This window comes from Siphateles boraxobius, unplaced genomic scaffold (assembly GCF_051911475.1).
Source record: "Siphateles boraxobius isolate OS27281-9 unplaced genomic scaffold, OSU_SipBor_1 13, whole genome shotgun sequence".
Taxonomy (NCBI): domain Eukaryota; kingdom Metazoa; phylum Chordata; class Actinopteri; order Cypriniformes; family Leuciscidae; genus Siphateles; species Siphateles boraxobius.
Genome location: NW_027508733.1, coordinates 380001 through 399244, shown reverse-complemented (window position 1 = coordinate 399244; position 19244 = coordinate 380001). Strand labels below are relative to the sequence as shown.

Here is a 19244-nt window from a genome sequence, read left to right as displayed (position 1 = left end):
TTCAACGAGCTCATTGTTTCTGCATTAAATTATTACATTGTTTAACTAACCAATTACATTGTTGCTAACTGTGATTTTGTACATGTACATTTCTGAAATACATAACTTAGACAGTTTCCTCTGATAACAGATCACTGTAAACTGTAATGTGGGCTTTCTGTAAAGCTGCTTTGAAACGGTGTGTATTGTGAAAAGCGCTACACAAATAAATGAACTGAATGCGTTTGCCCTTCAGCACTGTAACCAGTCGGACCACATCACCGATCTCTCAGACATGCTGAATGTCATCTTCACGGTTCTGTTCACTGTGGAAATGTTACTCAAACTCGGCGCCTTCAAAGCAAAGGTGAATCTTGCGTTTACACTGACAGAAAACAGAGAATTCATAATACTTTACAGTGGTTATAGTTATGTTAACCCTGTAGAGCCTACCATGAAATAATAGTCATTTAGACTAAATATATTTTTAAAGTGTTTGTTGAATATCATATTTGATACATCAGGCTTTTATATGCTACAGTTACAATATGGAGGGGAAACATTTCAGATACTAAACTAAACTGAACAAAAATATGCAATTTGGTGCAGATGCTGATATTTATATGGATAAAAAGTGATGAAATTCTGATGCTTGTAATATAAACTAATGAGATATTTATAACACTACAGCAGATACTTATAAAATGCATATAAATATCAATATCTGCCAATAATGTCTTAGTAAGATGATATTTAAATGCTTATGATTAAAAAACATAATGCGATGCAACACGATGATGATTGAGAGATGAACAAATAAACTTCCTCAAAAACCTGATGATCATATTTGATGCTCATGATTTTTCTATAAAATGTCTGGATAATCAAGTAAAGCTGCTTCAGTCCACCTGAAATATTACCAAGAATATAAAAGTTATTCTTACATTTACTTGATAAAAATCCGTGCAGATTTAAAGACACGTGAAGCACAAGCTGAGGGACGTTTGTACAATTAAACTAAAAGACTTTTACTTGATAAAACAGAGTAAACTATCAATCAGACACAGACGGACTGTAGTAAGATGAGTTTGATCATGTAGAATATGATCATATATGAAATATGGTACATGTTTCTCTGGTAGGGTTACTTCGGGGACCCCTGGAACGTCTTTGATTTCATCATCGTGGTGGGCAGTATTGTGGACGTCATCCTGAGTGAAATTGACGTAAGTTTAACTTCAATCTTATGACTATATTTTCCAGTGTTACACTGCAAAAAAAAACTGTTTTTGTCTTGTTTCCAGTCCAAACATCAAAAAAATCAAAAATCAAGATGGATTTCATAAAGTAGTGAAATGCTATAAGATATTATGTCTTGTTTTCTGGTGAAATAAATCAAAATTAAGTGAGTTCTTGCTTAAAACAAGCAAAATGATCTGCCAACAGGATAAGAAAAATAACGTTCATTCAAACGGAAACAAGATTATTTTTCTTTCCGCATTCGCAGATAATTGAACTTGTTTTAAGCAAAAACTCACTTCATTTTGATTTATTTCCCCAGAAAACAAGACATAATATCTTATGGCATTTCACTCATCTAGTAGTAAATGCTTCTTGATTTAAGAATTTTTAGATATTTGGAATGAAAACACTGAGTAAGAACCTGTTTTTTTGCAGTGTTGTACATGTTGTCTTTCATTCTTCTCTGGTTCTTTCTCTCTCCAGACGGCTCTCGCCGGTCAGGGCGGACTGTACTGTCTCACCGGCTGTTCTGTAAATATACATCTCTGTTATTTTACATCCGCTCCATGACTCTAGAATTCGACAACTTTAACCCTTGTGCATCCGTATGGACGTTTTTCAGTTTAGTTTTTTTGATCATTTTGACTGTGTTAATGCCAACTGCATAAATTTTGGCACAGGTGTGTATTTTTATTGGAATTTTACCATTTCACCCCCATTTCCTTTATTAAATCTATTTTGCACTAGAAACACAAAATAGTTCTTCTCAGGACCTCGAGGACAAAAACGGTCAAAACTGCAATTTTTAATCCCAGGGCCATTTAACTATAAAATGACGCAATCTTTGTTGCGTTCGGTTGGCAAGGCTTCACAATTACAATTTTTTACTACTTTTTACCAGATGGTGCCATTTTCTCATGTTTGACCTATAAAGCAAATACTTTATTTCTGTTTTCTGCTTACGCATATTATTGAGCCAATTGGAATAAATTATGCAGCTATAATATTGTGTGTGTGTGTGTGTCAGAGTGTGGTTTGTGTGTGTGCTTGTAATATTTAAGAGAGAAAAACTCCACTGCAAATCCCAGATCCAACACTGTGTCCCAGTGAGTTCTGCTGCATCTAATGGAGAAGATCTGTTACTGCACACACACACACACACTCACCGAAAGCTCATTTTTTGAGATATCAACCTCAAAAATTTGGAACACAAATTGTTTAGATGTATGTCTTTGATTTTCTAGCAGTTTTAGAGTTCAACATGTTTCATAAAATATATATTTATTGTATAAATAATTTCCATAAACTTCAACCTCTAACATTTTTTGTTTCACTTTTTAAACTTTTTTTTACTTAAACAATAATCTGCAAAGGATCTTCTTTAAAATGAGACCAAACTTTAGTCTGTGCTCTATGGACCTGTGTAACTTTTTTAACTGATGCACAAGGGTTAATTAAACAACACTTTGATTTTGCAAGTGAAATGGACTTACGTGATTCAAAGTTAAATTACTGCCATTTTCTGTTTTTCCAGGAAGTGAATCCAATGCAAGCCATAGCAGTAAGTGCAGACTCAATGCATGAATGAGCTGTTAACCACAGATTCCTGAGCGTTTCCGTTTGTTCCTCAGGACTCGGAGAACATGAGTGTGTCAATCACACTTTTCCGGCTTTTCCGCGTCATGCGGTTAGTAAAACTGCTCAACCGCTTCGAGGGGATTCGAAACCTGCTGTGGACCTTCATCAAATCATTCCAGGTCTGATGATCCGCTGCGTCATTATTTCAATTTCAATTTCAAAACCCTTTATTTGTCCCCGAGGGGTAATTAACGAGCCCACGTAGAGTCACGTTACGTAAACAGTATACATAAAAGCATCATACATTAAATAAATAACACAATGTGCACAGAATACGTATTAATTATAATCTGCTACAGGTATGTGTTGTAATACAGGTGTGTGTAACGAGGGTGTTGGTGTGTGTTTTTCAGGCTTTACCATATGTGGCTCTCCTCATCATTATGCTGTTCTTCATCTACGCCGTCATCGGCATGCAGGTACAACACTCTCTGTAGCCGCGTTTCCATTACAAATTTGCGCAAATCTTTTGCGATATTTTCTAAATGTCAATAAATAACTTTTGCGAAATGACGTTTCCAATTTAGATTTTTTTCTAAATGTCTATGAAAGACTTTTGCGAAATGACATTTCCATTACAGATTTGCGCAAATCTTTTGCAATATTTTCTAAATGTCAATAAATAACTTTTGCGAAATGACGTTTCCATTTCAGATTTTTTTTTAAATGTCAATAAAAACTTTTGCGAAATGACGTTTCCATTATAAATTTGCGCAAATCTTTTGCGATATTTTCTAAATGTCAACAAATAACTTTTGCGAAATGACGTTTCCTTTCAGATTTTTTTCTAAATGTCAATAAAAAACTTTTGTGAACTGACGTTTCCACTACAAATTTGCGCAAATCTTTTGTGATATTTTCTAAATGTCAATAAATAACTTTTGCAAAATGACGTTTCCATTTCAGATTTTTTTCTAAATGTCAATAAAAAACTTTTGCGAAATGACGTTTCCATTAAAAATTTGCGCAAATCTTTTGCGATATTTTCTAAATGTCAATAAATAACTTTTGCGAAATGACGTTTCCATTTCAGATTTTTTTCTAAATGTCAATAAAAAACTTTTGCGAAATGACGTTTCCATTACAAATTTGCGCAAATCTTGTGTGATATTTTCTAAATGTCAATAAATAACTTTTGCGAAATGACGTTTCAATTTCAGATTTTTTTCTAAATGTCAATAAAAAACTTTTGCGAAATGACGTTTCCATTATAAATTTGCGCAAATCTTTTGCGATATTTTCTAAATGTCAATAAATAACTTTTGCGAAATGACCTTTCCATTTCAGATTTTTTCTAAATAGCAATAGAAAACTTTTGCGAAATGACGTTTCCATTACAAATTTGCTCAAATCTTTTGCGATATTTTCTGAATGTCAATAAATAACTTTTGCGAAATGACGTTTCCATTTTCAGATTTTTTCTAAATTTCAATAAAAAACTTGCGAAATGACGTCTCCATTACAAATTTGCGCAAACCTTTTGCGATATTTTCCAAATGTCAATAAATAACTTTTGCGAAAGGACGTTTCCATTTCAGATTTTTTTCTAAATGTCAATAAAAAACTTTTGCGAAATGACATTTCCATTAGATTTGCACAAATCTTTTGCGACATTTTCTAAATGTCAATAAATAACTTTTGCGAAATGATGTTTCCATTTCAGATTTTTTCTAATTGTCAATAAAAAACTTTTGCGAAATGACGTTTCCATTATAAATTTGCGCAAATCTTTTGCGATATTTTCTAAATGTCAATAAATAACTTTTGCGAGATGACGTTTCCATTTCAGATTTTTTCTAAATTTCAATAAAAAACTTGCGAAATGACGTTTCCATTATAAATTTGCGCAAATCTTTTGCGATATTTTCTAAATGTCAATAAATAACTTTTGCGAAATGACGTTTCCATTTCAGATTTTTTTCTAAATGTCAATAAAAAACTTTTGCGAAATGACGTTTCCATTACAGTTTTGCGCAAATCTTTTGCAATATTTCTTTTATGTCAATAAAAAACTTTTGCGAAATGACGCCGTTCACATTAACCGATGTTATGCGACTGAAATTTTTTTCCTCTCGCGATAACTCATTCCAACAATTATGACAACGGATGTTGGTAGGTTTACATATTTCCCAGCCACCGCACTAGCCATGACTTTTAATGGAAGGAGATGTTGGTATTTTCCAAGCATTAATGTCAAGGAAAGCCACTTATACTGTGTGAGCGGCACAAATGAGATGTTTCTGGGTGTTTCTCCCTCATTTCTGCTTCAAAGTCTTGATTGTGGCATTTCTTTGTGGTTTAGAATCCAGTTTTCCCGTAATTCTTTTGTCTTTTTTGAGTTTAATAAAGAGCTCTGTCTCGTCTTGTACGCCTGTAAATGTTCCATTGCAGTTTTGCGAATATTCCTTTTTCGAACTGCCTGAAAAAACACCTCATGCGAGAGTAAACTTTTTTTTGCGAAATTACAGAAGTCTTGAACCACAACGTTAAAAAGAAATCTGTAAAAAAAAAAAGAAAAAGCTAAAATTACGAGAATAAAGTCGAAATCTTTTGAGATTAAAGTCGAAACATTACGAGAATAAAGTCGTAATATTGTAAGAAGAAAGTCAAAATTACGAGAGTCTTCCGTAGAAGTTTTTTTTTTTTTAGTAAAGAAATGCGCTCGTGAAGTCGAACTGCCTCGGATCTAAATATAACAGTAGCTTTTTACTTTTAATATCTGGGCTTTCAACAAAAGGAAATTCTACAGGTGCTAATCTACCAACATGGCATTTCCATTTACTTTAATCTCAAAATACTTCGACTTTATTCTCGTAAATTATTATTTATTTATTAATTTTTACAGATTTTTATTTTTTTTACGTTGCGGTTCTGTACGAAATTGACGTGTTTCCTTTGTGCATATTTTCAATTTGCAATTTCAATTTGCGCAATTTGAAGAGCATTAGAAACGCGGCTCGCGATACACAGTCAGTCAAAAGTTTGGAATAACGAAGATTATAAGTTTTTGATAAAAAAAGTAAAAAGTATTCAGTACTGTATATTCAGCATTATGATTACACACTAATGATAACGTGACTTTCCTTTATCAGGTCTTTGGCAAAATCGCATTACTAGACGGTAACGTGATCAACCGTAACAACAACTTCCAGACGTTTCCTCAAGCCGTTCTAGTACTATTCAGGTAGTAACTGTGAGGCCTCGCTGTGTGTGTGTTTATGAGCATGTTTGTAAAGACACACACCTGTCCACAGGTGTGCCACGGGTGAGGGCTGGCAGGAGATCATGTTGGGTTGTTTGTACGGTCAGCGTTGTGACCCAAAGTCAGAATACCTGCCAGGAGAAGAGTTCACATGCGGTTCTGGATTCGCTGTTCTCTACTTCATGAGTTTCTACATGCTCTGTGCTTTTCTAGTGAGTACACACACACACACAAACCAAAAATTATTTAGACACCAGATGTAATTTTTGATATTTTTTTTTACTAGTGTGTGCAGGACACTATAGTTCATTTCTGTAAGTGAGGAGAACAAAATAAAGTAAACTGTGACATATTATACCCAAATTCTGTTGGTTCAACAGTACATGCATAGACACACACGTTAACTTACACTGAATGTTTTCTATCGCAGATCATTAATCTATTTGTGGCCGTGATCATGGACAACTTTGACTATCTGACCCGTGATTGGTCGATACTGGGGCCGCATCATTTAGACGAGTTTAAGAAGATCTGGGCTGAATACGACCCTGAGGCAACGTAAGCAAACGTTAAAGTCACCATGAAATCAAAGTGTTATTATAAATTATTTATTGTTTTAAATTCATGTTCCTCGTAATCTTGAATCAAAATAACTTCCCTCCCTCTGATGATGTGGGCGGGGCAACCTGTCACTCACAGGAGATCCACCAATAGCAAACCACAACCATCCAATCAATTCCCCAAGGACACAATCAAGCCCCGCCCACATTTGTCCTTGAGAAGAAAAGGCAGCCAAATAATGCAACTTCTGTTTAATGCCGACTTTAATATCAACATGAAATGCCATTTGCAACACATTTTACTTATAAATGAAAATGATATATATATATATAATTTTATAAAATAATATTTTCATTCATAACCGTTGCATACGCACATTTAGGTAAAACATGCCATTCTCATTAATGGAGTTAAGCACTTAAATTACATGAAATCATCACAGAGTTACAACATTTTTTATATTCTAATGAATAGAAATATTTGTAGTGGATGTGATGCTTTTGAACACTTCCTGTGGCGTGCTGTGTTTTAATGTTTGCGTAGCGCATGATAATAGCAATAATCACGGTCTGAGAAAATATTTCTGCGCAAAAAATAATAATAATGTTTGTTTTATATAGCGCCAATAAAACTCATGGTCGCTTTACAATAAAGTTCAAATAAACATGACATTGAAACGAAACAAATAAACTGAGATGGATAACATAATAGATAGAGGTACATTTACATAGAAATCAGATCATAGAGTCAGGGAAACTAGCAATATATGTTTTGAAATGGGTTAATGATGGAAGGTCGCGGATGTGTTGGGGAATAGAGTTGGGGAATAGAGTTGGGGAATAGAGTTGAGGAATAGAGTTGGGGCAGCGGTACAGAAAGGCCTTCCACCAAACGATGATAGTTTGTGCCTACGGATCGTCAACAGACCGGTATCAGAAGATTATAAGCCCTATTCGGACGTGACTAGAGTAACATAAAGAGGTGAGGTAAAGTCATTATCACCAGAGCTTCTCTGTGGGTTTAGTCCCGTCTGAATGTGCATCTCAGTGATCATCACGGACAATATCAGTAAAGATTACGGCGACTTTTACCTTCAGTAAAAAGGTCTGGAATAATCACCTCAGGTGATACTAATCCCGTGCGAATAGACCCGCTGTAAATATGTACGTAAATATTTAGTCATTTCATGTTTAAAAGTAGTTTTTCACGGGTTTTCAAGTATGGAGACGTTCTAGACACTGGGACAAATCTGTGGCAAAACTCGAGTGTTTTACACACACCATTCAGATCAGGAAGTTTGAAAGCACTTGTTAGAGGCACGAAACATCTTTTAGCGTTAGATAAGTGCCTATTACCAACACAATCCAATCCGAAGTTAATTAAAACATCGTTCGACCAGACATAACTTTTATATACATATAGGTTATATGTGTTTGCGCACGTGATATCAGGAAGCAACGTAATACACACATGACAACGATGCGCAAATCGAGTTCCTCTCCCACTTCTGCTAGTTTTACTGAGATCTCTCATCCCGCTCAAATTGGCAATTAATATTACAGACGTCCTTGACATTGTTTGATCATTGACAACTCTAATGGTGTGTTCACGCGAAACGCGAATTTAATTATTTGCGCGAGTAGATTACATACAAAGTCAATGCAAAGACGCGTCTTGGGCGACGCTTTTTCCGCGAACACTCGATATGTTTGTAGGGATGTTTTCTTGTCACAAAAAGCATGTGAAACACACATGTAGGTTATATAATTTTAAAGATAATTTAAGTTTATTTTACACACTAAGCATTATTGTATCGGATATCGCATTATTTAATGAGTTATCGCATTTTTCTTCAATATCGTACAGCCCTTAGATTGGATGGGGAAAAGTCTTTTCACGAAGTGGTGAAAAGGTCAAACGGATTGGTGATGTCATCCAAAAAGGTGGCACCAATTTAAATATTATGTGCGAAGATGAAAGGTCGCAATAATTTCTGATTTCAGGTTGATTTTGAATGACATACATGTGATTATCCGTGTTATTTGTGTGTTATTCTGGCAGGGGGCGCATTAAACACCTGGACGTGGTGACGCTGCTGAGGAGAATACAGCCACCGCTTGGGTTCGGGAAGTTCTGTCCCCATCGTGTTGCTTGCAAAGTGAGACAAAAACACATTCATATTAGGGATGCACGATATATCGGCCACAATATCGGTATTAGCCGATATACGTTCATTTTTAATGTTATCGTTATCGGCCCAATAAGAAAATTTGCCCGATATATTAAAGCCGATAAATAATGTATTATTTCCTTCAGATGAGACTCTTCAAATGTGCACTGTTTAACATGATGGTTTTAAATTGCTTAAATATGATTAGAATCACTTCAAAAAGGAAAATACGGTTTAGTGCAACGTGCAGCGCAAGTCTATCGGATCTGGCTACATAAAATTATAATGAGAACATATATAATTGTGTGCGTGGGACAAGGATTTTAATGGTGAGACTTTTGTTTGTGTAATTAGGCTCTCAAAACTTCTATAAAAATGTAGATTTATCGGCCAATATATTGGTTATCGGCTTTCAAATATAAAAAATATCGGTTATCGGTATCGGCAAAAATGTTCATATAGGTGCATCCCTAATTCATAAACTGCAGCACCAAGCGTTTTTACATATTTCTATGTTTGTTTCCAGAGGCTGATTTCCATGAACATGCCTCTGAACAGCGATGGAACGGTAACGTTTAACGCTACGCTGTTCGCTCTGGTCAGGACGGCACTGAAAATCAAAACCGAAGGTTGTGGCGTTATGTATTATTTAATAGAGTGCAAAAAATTATTCTTTAAAGTTTCAACTATTGGAAAATACTATTTTAGTCTTTCTACTTCAACATTTTACATTTAATTTAAAGTATCACTTGACATTTTTCAGAGAATTTTCTGAATTCCAGTTAATCCTACATTAAACGGTTTTCAGTGAATATTTAAAATAAATGTATGTAAATAATGTCAACCATTAAAGCCTGAATTCACAGATTTTTCCGTTCGTCAGGTAATTTTGAGCAGGCAAATGAAGAGCTGCGTGCGATTATTAAGAAGATCTGGAAACGCACCAGTATGAAACTGCTTGACCAGGTCATCCCGCCAATCGGAGGTCAGATCTCTCGGTTATACGACTTTAATGAATAATATAGCGCAATAATATTGGCATTATTAAAACTTGTTCCGGGTCAAAAATGACCCGCTTTTTAAATTGCTTGTGAATCTCTCATAATGCTAAAGTATATTATCATCACATATTGGTTTGTCTTTTTATTAACTTTTGTTTTCTTTCAATTAGCACAGGTTTTGTGTGTTTGGTTTTGGATCTGATTGATCTTAGGCCTCATTGAACCTCACCTTAGTTTTTGAGTGGAAAAAAAAAGGTAATTCAAGCTTGTTCACCTAAAATCAACCAGGCCCATGATCAATCAGATCCAAAAAGAAATACAAAACCTGTGCAAATTGAGAGAAAACAAGTTGACAAAAAGACTGAATCCCCTATTTTATGATAATATACCTTAACGGGAGATTTACAAGCAATTGAAAAGGTGGGACATTTTTGAGCCGGAATACCACAAGGGTAACAAGTTGGGGGAAAATTGTTGGGAAGTTGTTATTTGTGTTATTTGTGCATTTTCAGGAAAAGGAGAATGCTCTCCGGGGGAAACTTAAGGATTAAACGTTTGTTTCTTAAACCACAGATGATGAGGTGACCGTGGGGAAGTTTTACGCCACATTCCTAATCCAGGACCACTTCAGGAAGTTCCTGAAGCGACAGGAGGAATATTACGGATACCGGCCGAACAAGAAAAACAAAAACACCACAGAGATACAGGTCTCTTCGTCTCTGCATGTTTCGCACTACGATCAGACATTAAAGGGATAGTTCACCCAAAAATGTAAATTCTGTCAGTATTTACTCTCCCTCATGTTGTTCAACCCCGTAAGACCTTCGTTCATCTTCGGAACACGAATTAAGATATTTGTGATTAAATCTGAGAGCTGGATCACTCCTCCATAGGCTTCTAAGGGATTGACACTTGTTCCCCGAAAAGTTATTATAGACATTGTTAAAATAGTCTAAGTGACTACAGTGGCTCAATCTTAAGTTTATCAAGCGACGAGAATACTTTTTGTGCGCAAAAAAAAACTAAAATAACGACTTTATTTCACCTATTAATTTCCTTCTCTGTGGGCATCGAGTCAGTTAGCGTAGTGTGATAGCTTAGTGTGATAGCGTAGTGTCATAGCGTAGTGTGATAGCGTAGTGTGATAGTGTAGTGTGTTAGCGTAGTGTGATAGTGTAGTGTGATAGCGTAGTGTGATAACGTAGTGTGATAGCGTAGTGTGATAGCGTAGTGTGATAGTGTAGTGTGTTAGCGTAGTGTGATAGTGTAGTGTGATAGCGCAGTGTGATAGCGTAGTGTGATAGCGTAGTGTGATAGCGTAGTGTGATAGCGTAGTGTGATAGCGTAGTGTGTTAGCGTAGTGTGATAGTGTAGTGTGTTAGCGTAGTGTGATAGCGTAGTGTGATAGCGTAGTGTGATAGTGTAGTGTGTTAGCGTAGTGTGATAGCGTAGTGTGATAGCGTAGTGTGATAGCGTAGTGTGATAGCGTAGTGTGATAGCGTAGTGTGATAGTGTAGTGTGTTAGCGTAGTGTGATAGTGTAGTGTGATAGCGCAGTGTGATAGCGTAGTGTGATAGCGTAGTGTGATAGCGTAGTGTGATAGCGTAGTGAGATAGCGTAGTGAGATAGCGTAGTGAGATAGCTTAGTGAGATAGCGTAGTGTGATAGCGTAGTGTGATAGCGTAGTGTGATAGCGTAGTGTGATAGCGTAGTGAGATAGCGTAGTGAGATAGCTTAGTGAGATAGCGCAGTGTGATAGCGTAGTGTGATAGCGTAGTGTGATAGCGTAGTGAGATAGCGTAGTGAGATAGCGTAGTGAGATAGCTTAGTGAGATAGCGTAGTGTGATAGCGTAGTGTGATAGCGTAGTGTGATAGCGTAGTGAGATAGCGTAGTGTGATAGCGTAGTGAGATAGCTTAGTGAGATAGCGCAGTGTGATAGCGTAGTGTGATAGCGTAGTGTGATAGCGTAGTGTGATAGCGTAGTGAGATAGCGTAGTGAGATAGCGTAGTGAGATAGCGTAGTGAGATAGCGTAGTGAGATAGCTTAGTGAGATAGCGTAGTGTGATAGCGTAGTGTGATAGCGTAGTGTGATAGCGTAGTGAGATAGCTTAGTGAGATAGCGTAGTGTGATAGCGTAGTGAGATAGCGTAGAGCTACGTCACACGTAGGCTCACTATTGGCCGACGCTGGTCATGTGTGTGATGTGTGTGATGTACAACACAGAAGCGCTGCGCTGTTCCACTAGTGAACTCACTCGACGCCCACAGAGAAGGAAATCAATAGTTGAAATAAAGTCGTTATTTTTGTTGGTTTTTGCGCACAAAAAGTATTCTCGTCGCTTCATAAACTTAAGATTGAGCCACTGTAGTCACTTGGACTATTTTAACGATGTCTTTAATAACTTTTCGGGGAACAAGTGTCAATCCCTTAGAAGCCTATGGAGGAGTGATCCAGCTCTCAGATTTAATCACAAATATCTTAATTCGTGTTCTGAAGATGAACGAAGGTCTTACGGGGTTGAACAACATGAGGGAGAGTAATTACTGACAGAATTTACATTTTTGGGTGAACTATCCCTTTAATGCTTGTCCGGGACAAGTGGATTTTATGAAGGGGCAAATGAAAGAGAATTTTACTTTCCCGATCCGAGAAGTAAATCTCCCTCACTCTCTCTCTCTCACTCATTCTCTCTCCCTCTCTCTCTCACTCACTCATTCTCTCTCCCTCTCTCCCTCTCTCACTCATTCTCTCTCCCTCTCTCTCTCACTCACTCATTCTCTCTCCCTCTCTCTCTCACTCACTCATTCTCTCTCCCTCTCTCTCTCTCTCACTCATTCTCTCTCCCTCTCTCTCTCACTCACTCATTCTCTCTCCCTCTCTCTCTCTCTCACTCATTCTCTCTCCCTCTCTCTCTCACTCACTCATTCTCTCTCCCTCTCTCTCTCACTCACTCATTCTCTCTCCCTCTCTCTCTCTCTCCCTCTCTCTCTCACTCACTCATTCTCTCTCACTCACTCATTCTCTCTCTCTCTCACTCATTCTCTCTCCCTCTCTCTCTCACTCACTCATTCTCTCTCCCTCTCTCTCTCCCTCACTCATTCTCTCTCTCTCTCACATTCTCTCTCTCTCTCTATCAAACACTCTCTCTCTCTCACTCACTCATTCTCTCTCCCTCTCTCACTCATTCTCTCTCTCTCTCTCTCTCTCTCACTCATTCTCTCTCTCTCACATTCTCTCTCTCTCTCAATCATTCTCTTTCCCTCTCTCTCTCTCTCTCACTCACTCATTCTCTCTCTCTCTCACTCACTCATTCTCTCTCTCTCTCTCACTCACTCATTCTCTTTCCCTCTCTCTGTCTCACTCATTCTCTCTCCCTCTCTCTCACTCACTCATTCTCTTTCCCTCTCTCTGTCTCACTCATTCTCTCTCTCTCTCACTCACTCATTCTCTCTCTCTCTCACTCACTCATTCTCTCTCTCTCTCTCACTCATTCTCTTTCCCTCTCTCTGTCTCACTCATTCTCTCTCCCTCTCTCTCTCACTCATTCTCTCTCCCTCACTCATTCTCTCACTCCCTCTCTCTGTCTCACTCATTCTCTTTCCCTCTCTCTCACTCACTCATTCTCTCTCCCTCTCTCATTCTCTCTCTCCCTCTCTCTCTCTCTCTCTCTCTCTCCCTCTCCCTCAGGCGGGTCTGAGGAGCATCGAGGAAGAAGCCGCTCCTGAACTGCAACGGGCGATTTCTGGAGATCTCCTGAACGACGAGGAGATGGACCGGGCGATGAACGAGGCCGGAGAGGAGGGAATCTACAGGGTGTGTGGAGACCAGACCAGATCAGACTCGTTTATAGCCGCTGCGTCGCACAAAACCGGCCCTGAAAGAGTCGTACGCCACTTCCCACACATACGTTCTGATTTATAAAAACACACTTGACGGGAGGATAAACTGCGTACGAACAACCACTTTAAATATTCATTATGAGTCATAATCATAAATACAGTGATGTTCACAATAAGTTTAAATAAATAAAAGAATGATTCAAACTATCTAATATACACATTTAGATTAAATATGCCATTCTCATTAATGGGGTTAAGCACTTAAATTACTTGAAATCATCACCGAGAAGATACAACATTTTTTATATTCTAATAAATAGAAATATTTGTAGTGGATGTGATGCTTTTGAACACTTTGAGGCGTGCTGTGTTTTAACGTTTGCTTAGCGCATGATAATAGCAGAAAATATTTACACGCAAATCATGATCAATAATGCACAATAAGGTCTATCTGTTTCCATTAAAAATATAAAGCACTTAAAAAATACTATTTGTCCAGTGGAAAAGATTGAGAAAAATTTTCTCTGAAATGTGTTTGAATAAATAAATAAAATAGTAAAAAAACAAGGCAAGGATCGGCTACTTTATCAATGTCATGTGACGCACATCCGTATCTCATATTCTCCTAAATGTCTTGTACCGTTAAACATGGTATCTCGTAGATGAAAATGCATATGCAAATGATATGCAGATGAGGATATGCATAGTAAAACGAGGCGTTGTAAGCTCAGATATGGTTATTTCGGGGAGGAGACGCATATGAACACAATCTTCCTCTGACTGGGATTATAAAGGGAATATTGCGCAGGTTCTGGTGTATGCACACTTTTATAAGTCTGAATATATTTTGCTGAACGCCGTTTTTGGCCATTCATGTCGACTTTTACTAACGATCCTTCACTTTTATGAATGAGACCCGAGAGACAGCAAATGATATTGAGAATGACGCATCTCAGTTCTGCTCAACAGAGAGCAGGAGGCCTGTTTGGAAACCATGTGGATCCGTTCGCTATGGAGAGAGGAACCCATTCTCCCACCCAGATGACCAGCCAGCGCCCCCTACAGATCGCTGACGAGACCGAGGCCTCGCCCTCTTATGCTCATTCCCACGCAAATACCAACAACAACAACACCAACAACCACAGACCCCCACAGAGGTGAGCGTAAAGAAACATAACATTTAAAGTCCCCCTGTAGTCAATCATTTAACCCTTAAAACTCACCTTTGTTCACCAAAATGTCATATTTAAATTAGGGCTGTGAAAGGATTAATCGCATCCAAAATAAAAGTTTGTTTACATAATAAATGTGTGTCTACGGTGTATTAATATTTTGTGTATATATTAATACACACACGTGCATGTATATATTTAAGAAAAATGTGTTATTTATATATAGCCTAATATATAAATCTATATGCAGTATATACATGCAAATATTTCTTAAACATATACAAGGGTGTGTGTGTATTTATATATATAAAATAACTATACACAGTACACACACTTATATTACGTAAACAAAAACTTTTATTTTGGATGCGATTAATCGGGATTAATTGTTTAACAGCCCTAATTTAAATGTTACCTTGCGTAGTATGTGCGGTTCTATGAATATGCAAATGAGCCCCGCCTCCACTCACTCACTCAGAGATCCACTTGTTGATGATCACACGTTGATCTGATTGGTTACAAGGTCGTTTGTGACGTCAGAAACACCAGCGATTTCAAACCGTGTTTTTGAGACTGTCTTTGGTTCACTGCAGTTTTAAGGAGAAAATACTCAGCAATGCTGTCGACTTATGAATTTATGAATTTGTCTTAAAGCATATTTTAAAACACCACATAGACACATAAACAACATTAAAAGCTGGATTTTCACCACAGGGGGGCTTTAAGCTAAGTGTATGTGGTTGTGACACAAGGATGTTTGTAGTGACGATAATGATGAAGCTGATCTCTTTCTTGGAGTAGATGTGGACTACATTTCCCATCATGCATCAGTGCATCCAGACAGAACGGTCCAGTGAGCGCAGCAGAGTTCCTCATCCAAGAGGTGAGATCAAACCTTCACAGATGTCAGTGAAAGAAAACTGAAATGATTTTCACATTTTCTTCTGGTTTTGTTCCTCAGGCTCTGATCGCTGGAGGTTTGGAGAGTCTCGCCAGCGACGGCCATTTTGTGTCGGTAACGAAGGCTGAGATGGCGGAGGCGTTAAACATGGATCTCGCCGCGCTGGAGAAGAAATCAGCAGCCGATCTTAATAAACGTAATGGACAGTATTTGTTCAGAAAGAGGAAGACAGTAACGTGTCGTCCAGACTCAACACACTGTCAGGTGTAATGTACATCAGAGCGGAGTTAAGGCAAAAAGAAGACATTACCGATTCAACATCAGGACTCTGATATAACTGTGACGACTGTTTTATGAGCCAGTACAGCAGAAGTGTGCAAACATATCGAAAAAAGGACTGATAATGGGTTTTTCTATTTATATAGAATATATAAAAATATGGTGAATTAAATATATTATACATATTGTCGCTGTTGGACGGAAACCTCATATCTCCAAAAACTTTTCAGGAAATTTAAGACAGTGTTATCTATGGTTTTATCAAAAATGCTAGACTAAGACACTCATCTCCGCTCCTCAAATACATAAAACATTAGCCTTATATATACACATTTCCAGTTCTATTTATTACTGCATTACAAACAAGCAGAAACACTCAAACCTGAGTGAAGCACTGATAGAGGGGGCGGAGTAATGAGGTTTGACTGACAGTTTGAGGATCCAATAGAGTTACGAGGTTTAGTCACAAATTAATACTTTTCCTTGTTGAAATATTTGTGAAAAAACAAATGTACAGGGTGACCAATAATAATTATGATGTATGAAAAATGAAAATGTGAGGTTAATGTGAGAGATGTGAGGTTTCCGCCTGACAGTGACAATATTATTTAAAATGGTGAATATATATATAGAGAGAGAGACTTTGTTTCACATTTGATACAGTAGTCAACATTTGAAGCGGATCAAAAAAGTTCATCAAAGTTGTCTATAGACAAGAACAGGTATTGTTCAAAATTCATGTATAACTTTGATGAAAGGTTGATCCACTTGAAGGTCGACTACTGTATTTCATAGCAAATGTGACCGAATTTGCTGAAATTAAAAGACCACAACATATTTCCCAACTAAACACCACTGAAAAGTTGAACTTGAATGTGAAAATACCACAGGATTTCCAGACATTATAACATTTGCTAAGGATAAGCTAACCTGAATATTGTTTTACTCGAAATGGTCAACTTACCTGTTTGTCTGTTTTATGCATTTACGTATTATTAAAGATTAAGTTATTATAACACTAGTTTGTGTAATCTTAACAAGACTGTCTGTGTCATTTCTGTGGTAATATTTCGCGTCACGAGACGGCAAACAACAGAACCGCAAAAAGACTAGCACTTGCTTTTAGCACTTGTGTGTAACTTACATGTGTTGTGTTTGTGCCCAACATTTAACCAAACCTGTCAAGTATGACTCGTTTACCTCGCTGTTGTAAATTAGTCCTCCTCAGACAACGGCTCTGCGCGCGCATCCCGCCCCGCGCACGCGCACTGGCGTCACCTGACTGAGCGCCGCGCTTTAATTGGATTAATGTCGGTTAATCCGCGCGCCACTGCTGGAAGATCCTGAAAGGGTTTCAATGTTTTGAAAGCAAACACTTCGGGTGAGTAACACATCTTCTAAAGATAAATTATTTAAGTTTTTTATTTATTTATAGTTTAGTTTAACTAACTGTGTTTGTTTTCTTTTCTGAGCTCTAAATTTGTTATAATTCCTGTACAATTTATGGTTTGCTATTTCATTGTTTGTTAGGAATAAATTTGCCAAGTCTGTTTATTTCTTTGCACCACACTAACAATAAAGTAGGCCTACAATTTTAAAAGTATTTTGAGTGTAGCCTACCTTTACAACCATGATTTCTAAACAGCCTACCATTGTAATTTAATTTAATTAGTCTGCATAACACTGTATATAAACATGGTATTTCAGTACCAAGTTCTTACTATTACGATTCTGTTACTGTATTCTGGTTTGCAGTTTGATTAAGTTTAATTAAGAACAGACAGCAGTGTATTTAAATGGGTCACATTAACTGTGCATAAATAAATAAACATGTTTGTTGCGGGTTACCGGGTGTCTGTGAGGTTAAGCTGTGAGACAGTCAGACCGGTGTAAGGAGTTTATAATATTACGTTCACCATATGGACTGTCTTACAGGCCTGCAGGAGTCCAGAAGATCATGATGGAGGAGCACACGACAGGTGTTACACAGTCACATAAACTCAAAACAACATTTCAAGTGCTGAAAAATGACATTTCTACAACTTAAAGAAGTGATTTAACACTTTAAAGGGATACTCCACCGTTTTTTCATATTAAACTATGTGATGATAGTTTAATATGAGTGATGATATTACTGCGCCGAGTCGAAGTGCTCCCAAGCACTTGCTATGGTATTCCGCCATACAATATAGTTATCCATTTTACACGCTTAGAAAAGCGCAACGTTTTATTTTGTGTCACCGTTCTTGGTCGAGTTACACTATTCGAGTAACTGTATTTAAATAGGGAAAAAGTGGAGGTGTTTGGTCGCTTCCCTGCTTGGATCCTATTGAATGAACTGGGCTAAGCTAAGTGCTAACAAAGTTTCGCCGCAAGACAGAGCGATTTAGTGCATGCACTGAGACGAGAGAGGTATGCATCAACTCGTCTTAGTTAAGGGAATAACATGGTTTAATATGGAAAAACGGTGGAGTATCCCTTTAAGGCCCATTCACACCAAGGAAGATAACGATAAACATATAGTTCTAAAAATCGTTCTCAATATTAAATAATAGCAGAGTTCACACCACAGTTACAACAATAGAGATATGAGGAACGATATCGTTGGGAACACTTTGGGAAAGATTTTTTTTCCAGCTGTTGAACGATAAATCACCGACAGCCAATCAGAATCAACTCGAATTTAATGGGCACTTTAAACTCGCACTTTTAAAATGGCAAACGACATTGTGGAGGAGTTAATCGCCGAGGTCCAGACAAACCCAGCTCTGTTTGACAGTCCAGCCTCTTTTCAAGAAAATGGAAAACAATCGTTCAAACCCTCTGAATAAATGATGAGAAGTACCTCAGGTTTCCAGCGCTCGTTTCCACACCATTGTTTTGCTTACTTTGAAGTTGCGGTGAAAAAGACTAGTATTGTTTTTATTCCACTATATTGACTTCGTCAGCTAAATTCGCTGTTAGATTATTAGCTCGATTACACTAGCTTCACTCGAGACACAGCATGCTGAGGACATCTGCTGGTTAAAGCCTGTAAATGCAGCAAAAACATGTTCAATGAAGTTGTACACACTTTGAAACCGCAGCGCGCGAGCTTAGAATAAACAGACCGTTATCGTTCGTTGGTGTGGACGCAAATATAGTGATAGTTATAGTTCTTGGTGTGAACGGCCCTTTAATTCACAGCCAGCAGGATGACTGTTGGAGCAGAGGGCGGGGCTGATGTCACAAAGGGGGCGTGGCCTGCACAGCCACGC

General features: G+C 37.6%; 2 protein-coding genes across 2 annotated transcripts in view; both read left to right on the top strand.

The window, feature by feature from the left end:
- The window catches only part of cacna1sa (calcium channel, voltage-dependent, L type, alpha 1S subunit, a), a 40295-nt gene extending 23292 nt beyond the window's left edge, over positions 1–17003 (top strand). The window contains exons 27-43 of the mRNA XM_077225827.1: positions 236–346; positions 1122–1205; positions 1705–1752; positions 2756–2782; positions 2853–2978; positions 3213–3278; positions 5952–6043; positions 6114–6273; positions 6492–6619; positions 8684–8780; positions 9319–9421; positions 9676–9777; positions 10367–10500; positions 13484–13609; positions 14605–14792; positions 15609–15690; positions 15769–17003. Coding sequence (XP_077081942.1) covers positions 236–346; positions 1122–1205; positions 1705–1752; positions 2756–2782; positions 2853–2978; positions 3213–3278; positions 5952–6043; positions 6114–6273; positions 6492–6619; positions 8684–8780; positions 9319–9421; positions 9676–9777; positions 10367–10500; positions 13484–13609; positions 14605–14792; positions 15609–15690; positions 15769–15978 — 1884 coding nt within the window. The 3' untranslated portion in view covers positions 15979–17003. The remainder of the gene's footprint in view (positions 1–235; positions 347–1121; positions 1206–1704; positions 1753–2755; positions 2783–2852; positions 2979–3212; positions 3279–5951; positions 6044–6113; positions 6274–6491; positions 6620–8683; positions 8781–9318; positions 9422–9675; positions 9778–10366; positions 10501–13483; positions 13610–14604; positions 14793–15608; positions 15691–15768) is intronic.
- Positions 17004–17349: 346 nt separating this feature from the next.
- kctd20 (potassium channel tetramerization domain containing 20) overlaps positions 17350–19244 on the top strand; it is a 13052-nt gene continuing 11157 nt past the window's right edge. Inside the window, exons 1-3 of the mRNA XM_077225830.1 lie at positions 17350–17368; positions 17923–17966; positions 19174–19244. The exon at positions 19174–19244 is cut by the window's right edge and continues 98 nt beyond it. Coding sequence (XP_077081945.1) covers positions 17945–17966; positions 19174–19244 — 93 coding nt within the window. The 5' untranslated portion in view covers positions 17350–17368; positions 17923–17944. The remainder of the gene's footprint in view (positions 17369–17922; positions 17967–19173) is intronic.